This window comes from Camelina sativa, chromosome 18 (genome assembly GCF_000633955.1).
Source record: "Camelina sativa cultivar DH55 chromosome 18, Cs, whole genome shotgun sequence".
NCBI classification, from domain to species: domain Eukaryota; kingdom Viridiplantae; phylum Streptophyta; class Magnoliopsida; order Brassicales; family Brassicaceae; genus Camelina; species Camelina sativa.
The window spans coordinates 18,707,560-18,714,752 of NC_025702.1; the positions used below are offsets into that span (position 1 = coordinate 18,707,560).

Genomic DNA, 7,193 nt, shown 5'->3' on the forward strand with positions numbered 1-7,193 from the left:
AATTTTGAGTCTGGTTATAGACCTCTCCAACATACATTCTCATTAATGTTTTGAGCAAATTTTTCTATTTTATGGATTAGCTAAGTTGGTTGATCACTTGTTTTTTGATATTGACGACACCATTAGAGATTTTTACTTCTCTTACTGAAATATATATAGACAGAGGACCTTTGAACATAGTGTTGTTCTATTTTTGATCTCAACACAAAAGTTAGCCCGGCATTTCTTTTTCACTTGTTTTTTATATTGACGACACCATTAGAGATTTTTACTTCTCTTACTGAAATATATATATACAGAGGACCTTTGAAAATAGTGTTGTTCTATTTTTGATCTCAACACAAAAGTTAGCCCAGCATTTCTTTTTCTTTCTTTCGTACTTAGTGAGTAGCTTTGCAAAAGTTTGAACTTTCAATATTTCCACGACATAATGTATAAAAGGTTTTTTATCGACATGTGGTTGCCATATCGTAATTAGAACCTAAGAGGGTTTTATAACAACTACCTTTTAGACCAACAAACATTTCTTTATCGCATTATAGAGAAAGAACTGAAGTAGAGTATAATTAAACACATGTTGAGCAAATGCAAATCACCATGTGATTCTACAGTTTTCATGCTACTTGAAAGACAAAATGGTAAAAAGTTTCTGGTACAGTTAAAAATTGATGTAACGCCAAGCCAACAACTTACTCCGTTAACTTCGAGGTGGGCACAACAAAAACGGCCGTTATATATATGACGTGTCGTCGTCGACTCTTGGATTCGTTTGCCTCTCTGTTACAAAAGCATTTAAAGTTTTTACCAGATCCATCATCATTTAGTTCACTCTCTGCCATTAAAAGGAGACAAACCAAAATTGATATTGTACCAGCAGAAACGACTTTATATCTATTTTCTTTCATTATCTAACCGGATATGTTTTAGAAAAAGAAGAGTATATACCGGTTCTACTCGTACCAGTTTACCAATTGTGTCTGTTGTTTCGGTTTGACTTCCTCTTTTGATTTTTTTAACACCTATATAATATACCGAATTATATAAGTAGATAATCTAAATAGTATTAGCACTTGCGTCATTGTTTATTCTCTGTACATTTCACGTGAGTTCTGTTCTGTAATTTATAGTGTAACTGGATTATAGAAGAAAATAAATTCATAAGATGTAGAGGAAAAAAAAAACGAATGTAATTAAGTCTTAAGACTTAAGAGATACTCTTTTATTATACTGTATGTAAATGTAAGTCGAGAAAAAGAGAGAAGAATCCAAGTCGGCAAAGTCCATGTGTAAGCCTCGGGAATGCAAATACTTGTCCCACAGTGCGATCCAAAGTTCCTGCTCCACACGTGTGAAGTCCTACTCAGCGCCACGTCAGTATTCATTGCATGGGGAAATTTTGGAGGTGATGATATATGATCTGATTAAATGGATGATTTATCTTCGATTGCTTGGAGAAGTCACTCGAGGTTACACTGTCAAAATTTTGAGGATGTAATTATTAGAGTTTTTATCTACCACTAGCTAGCTAGTGTGTCTCACTCAATTTGGAGATGACCCAAAACTTTAAAAACCAAACTTATAATAAGTATATGATCTACTCGGCGCCACGTCAGTAGGGGAAAATGTTGAGGTGATGATATGATCTAATAAAATGATAATTATCATTCGATTGCTTGGAGAAGTCACTCGAGGTTACACTGTCAAAATTTGAGGATGTAATTATTAGAGAAAAAAACAAAAATTATTAGAGTTTTATCTACCACTAGCTAGTGTGTCTCACTCATTTTGGAGATAGACCAAACTATTAGAACTAAACTATAAGTATGTCAAAACTTTTTTTTACTGGACTAGATTCAAGTTTCGAATTTTTGAGAACCACATAAATTAATCGCACTTGGTTCATCCAAAATATACATTTGATTAACTTTGACCCCAGCGAAATAAAAGAAAAACGAAGACTAGAGAGTGTATTCAATTTGACATTTTAAGTGATTTGTATAAAATTTACAAATCATATGTTATTCAATCATAGATTTTAAAAAGTCTCCTGAAATTCACTGTTATTGAATTGATGATTTAAAAATTTACTTTAAAATTCACTGTTATTCAAAACAGTTTATAGATTTGGATTTTAATAAGTTTTTGGGATTCTGGGGGATTTGAAAGAATTTGGTTAGTTAAAAATAGAGAAATCCAAATCTCATAGTTTTAGGTGGAATTTGAAATTTTTTTACTATAAATCATATCAAATTCCCTAAAATCTATCAAAATTCCAAATTTTTTAAATTCCATCAAATCCTCCAAAATCATGGTTTCAATACAGCTCTAATTGATAACCAATGAACTCGCATCGCTTACTCTAATGTAACGGAAATTTACTTTTAAGTTGCTCATTTCGACACGCACTAAATATTATTTTCAAATACAATCAAGAAAGCCATATGTTTCAAAATAGCTAACTTTCATGCATGTAGAATAAAATTTGATAGAAACATATATCCATACACTAGTTTTCTCGGTTCGGAATCTTTCAATTTAAGAGAAAATTAACCATATGTTTAAACTTAAAAGCAGTATTTGATAGGTATACGTATATACTAGTATATATGTTGTATATACAATAAAACGCAGTATTCGTGTGTATATATATATGTAATAAAAGTATACACTATATAAATACATATATATGCATTAAAAGATGTGCTTTTATGAATGAGGGGAAAGTATGTGAAATTATGTCACCATTGTTCTTCCCTTTTGAGGGTGAATTTTAAAACAAACGCTCGTTGGTACTTTAGGTTTAGCCACAGCAAATAGCCCATAGGTATTAGTTGTTAACTTGTTATCAAGAATGCCGTGTTCACTTCATCATGAACATCTCATGTTTTAACAACATGCATTTTATTCCACCAATCAAATTGTATACTACATGATTATTTATTTATATTTCTGAAAAGAGAGTAAACAAATGTGCTACTATTACATTTACTTTTGTATTTTACATTATTAGATGGATCACAGATTCACAGATGTAACATTGGTTATCTTATCTTTACTTTTTTACCTCCATTGGTTATCTTACTGCTAATCCGATACAAATTATAATTTGCATATAAAAGTTAAAAAGTAGTATTCCTTAAGGTAAAGATCCATTGTTTCCAAATATTTGTGATTGAACACTTGCGATGAGATTCTAAAATCAAAACTTTTTTTTCTTAATTGTTCTTTATATTTTAGACTTTTTTTTTACTTTTAATTATTTTACTTACTTCGGTTTTCACTTTGGTAACGTTCGGTTTGACTAGATTTATAAAATGTAATGAAGATGAAAATACATGATTGGAACACTCCACTAACTGTCAATCTCGAGAATTAGAATTGTGCTTTGACAGTTTTAACTATATATAGAGAAACAAAAATCGCGTGAGTATTAGGTTTATTTTTGACTGATAAACTACTAAACGAAATATTAAATAAAAGTACTAAAACAAAAAATCAATTAAATAATATGAGATTCACGTATAAGTCATGTTAAAAAGGGATAAAACAAAATAATTTACATTTCTTTTCAGATCTTGAGGTCCACAGTTCCACCTTCGTACCAACACACCAAGTGGTTCTTTAGAGAGAGAGAGAGAGAGCGTGAGGGAGAGATTTATAAGCCTCTCTTTGGGTGCATTACCATTTTTTTTTTGTGAACATAGAAACACTCAAAACATCAAAAACCAAAAACAAACAAATATGGGAGAGGTTCAAGAAAATCCCAAACTCTTATATCATCTTTTTCAAATCTCCATGATTTTTCTTCTGATTAAGACTCTAATATTTTTGTTTTTGTTTTGTTTTGGGTTTTCATCAGGAAGAGAAGAAACCAGAAGCAGTAGAAGAGAAGAAAATGGAGGAGAAGAAACCAGAAGAGGAGAAAAAAGAAGTAGAAGAAAAGAAAGCGGAGGAGGTAGCTGAGAAAAAAGGAGATGATTCTGAGAAGAAACCTCAAGAAGGAGGAGAACCTAACAAAGATTCCAAAGAAGATTCTCCTCCGCCGGCGCCTGAGGCTCCAGCACCGCCTCCTCCTCCGCAAGAGGTTGTCCTTAAGGTTTACATGCACTGTGAAGGATGTGCTAGAAAAGTCCGCCGTTCCCTCAAAGGCTTCCAAGGTATGTATGTATGTGTATAAAATACATACTGTATATATGAAAATATTAATAAATATTCTTAAAAATATATACATATGATTTTTGCGTATACATAAGTATATCTACTTTATTGCATTTTGAAATATAAAACATTTCGTTTTTTCATAGAATAGTTCGGAAAATCTATTTTTTTAATTAGGAGTGGAAGATGTGATGACTGATTGTAAAACGGGGAAAGTGGTGGTGAAAGGTGAGAAAGCTGATCCACTGAAAGTATTAGCCAGGGTTCAGAGGAAGACCCACCGTCAAGTTGAGCTTATATCTCCGATTCCTCCACCGTCTCCGCCCCCGGAGAAGAAAGCAGAGGAGGAGAAACCTAAAGTGGAAGAGAAGAAAGTGGAGGTAACATTTTTTGGTCTAAAGGCTTTCAATTTCTTTATTGTAAAAAGCATATATATTTTTGTTTGTTTCATAAATTGGACATACAACTTTTTGGATATTCATTTGTTCTCTTTATCCTTTTATATATATTTTTTGGGTAGGATAAATTAATTTATTTTCAATTAGAAAGGGAATATTCTCTTTTCAGTGATTTCACATGGGAGAGTATTGGTAGGATTTTGTATATTTTAGTTTGATGGGTTTATGATATAAAATAGAATTCTTTATGTAAAAAATCTTACTATATGAATTGGAAAATACAAATATGAAATTAATTTTAAAATGTGTAAAAAATTACAATAAATTGTTATTAAAAAAACTTAATTAAGATTAATTAAATAATTAAATAAATATAATTAATTAAAAAACGAAAATCGATGACACATCAAATAAAATAAATTATAGAAAAGTAAAAAAAAATCTATTAGAATTCAAACTAATTTGTACTTAAAAAGAAAAATTAACAGCTAAGATTGTAAAAATCTAATCGTATAAAATCTATATAATTACAAATTTTATCAAAAAAAATTTGCAGCACGTAATCAAATAAAATATATAATAGTTTTATTTAATGGTTTAGATTTAAAAAAATAAATAAAAAATTAAAGATATAAATATAGTATCTTATCATTTTCTTCTTTAATTTTCTCTATTTTTATTTTATTTGTTTGAATTACTCATTTTCAAATACAGAGAGAAAAGAAGATAAATAAATAATAGACTTTAGTCATTATATGCAAATGTTTTATTGATAGTTTTTCAATAAACATTTAAAAATATAAAATTTATAATATAAACAAACCGATTCTTTAATCACAAACCATTATAAATAACATAATAACGAAATAAATTATTACAAATTTCTATAAAAAAAAAATGTTCAGTTCGCGGTTTTTCACGGGTTAGTACCTAGTATTATGTATGTGAAATTTGGTGTTAACTTATCATTTTTATATTAATGGTCCGGCGTAATTTTTGATCAGCCTCCGGTAGTGTTGACGGTGGTACTGAAGGTTCATATGCACTGCGAAGCTTGTGCGACGGAGATAAAAAAACGGATCATGAGAATGAAAGGTTAGTTTTAAAGTTCCCTTGAGATAATCTTTAATTAGAACTGGATTAGTTAAAAAAAACTTATGTCAAAAATATATTTTTTTTTGTATGTCAAAAAATATATATTTTTTTGTATGTCAAAAAATATTAAATTATAGAAAAAATTGCTTTTTTTTTTTTTGCGAAGAGCAGCTCTTTATTCTTTTTAAGGAAATTTACTAATAAAGGTAATCATTAAAATGAAATAAAACTAAAGTTATTTTTGGATCTTAGTTTATTTTTCTCTGTCCAATTTATTATCGGTAGATAAAACGTTTCAATATCTTGCAAAATCATGCACTTCTTTACTTCTTTTCACCAAACTTTATACTATTATCTTTCGTTAGTTGCATCAAATTTGGTCCATTCAATTTCAAAACAAGATGATATTGCTTCCACTTTAAAACACATACATACGTACGTGTTATCTATTTTTCTTTTTCATAATTATCTTATTTGCTGACAGCATGTATATGTAATGTACTTGTTGACCAAAAAAAAAGTATATGTAATGTACATATGATTTTGTTCCAAAATTATACGTAGTGGGGTCAAAGTGTATTTGGTCCTTCACTTTGATAGTGCAATTTCTTATAAAGTTTTGTTTTAAATAAATAACTTTTAGGAGTGGAATCTGCTGAATCCGACTTGAAGGGTTCTCAAGTGTCTGTGAAAGGAGTGTTCGAACCTCAAAAGCTCGTAGAATACGTTTATAAGCGGACTGGTAAACATGCAGCGATCATGAAAATCGACCCGCCACCTCCACCGCCACCCGAAGAGGCAGCAGCGGAAGCAGAGAAGAAGGAAGAAGGAAAGGGAGAAAACGGTGGGGGAGAATCCAAAGGCGAAGAAGGGAAGAAGAACGAAAATGCGAAGACGGACGAAGAAAAGAAAGAAGCAGATGGCGGTAAAGAAGAAGGCAAAGCGGCAGAAAGCGGTGGAGGCGGTGAAAGTGGCGGTGGCGGTGAGGAGGGAGAAAAAATTGTGGAGGTGAGGAAGATAGAGAATCCTTATTACTACTACTATTACCAACCGCCGCGTGTGGCGGTTCCACCTATGGAAATGCCGCATGCTTATCCGCCTCAATTATTCAGCGACGAGAATCCAAACGCATGTACCGTAATGTAACAAAGAAAACGCAAATGCTATAAATGGGTATAATCTATAATGGGGAATATTTTGAACAATTTTGATGAAGTGGGGTTCGTCGTGGCATTTGCTGTCTCTCTTAGCACGTGGGTTTCTTCTTAATGTGTTTGTGCAGCTCTTTTTTCTTTAAAGTGTAATTTACATTAAGAACAACTCTGGAATTGTGAGTTATTTTTAATGGCTATAAGCAATAAAATAAATAAATATACCACCACTAGAAATTCATTTTTACTATAGGTTGCTGCGTAGCTAAAATTTTAGTACCAACATGGCCTTTTTCTTAAAAATCTAGAGAAGCAACCTTAATGAAATGGAAATTTTTGACCAGCACCAAATTTGATACTATCATAAAAAAGCTAGAGAAGCAACTTTAAT

The 7,193-nt window shown here is 31.0% G+C and overlaps 1 protein-coding gene across 1 annotated transcript; it reads left to right on the forward strand.

Annotated features, from left to right (window-relative positions):
• Positions 3,742–6,989, forward strand: LOC104762492 (heavy metal-associated isoprenylated plant protein 3-like). Its single transcript, XM_010485792.2, has 5 exons — positions 3,742–3,750; positions 3,860–4,157; positions 4,336–4,538; positions 5,561–5,651; positions 6,295–6,989. The coding sequence occupies exons 1-5, from the start codon at positions 3,742–3,744 to the stop codon at positions 6,795–6,797; spliced, it is 1,104 nt and encodes a 367-aa protein (XP_010484094.2). The 3' UTR covers positions 6,798–6,989.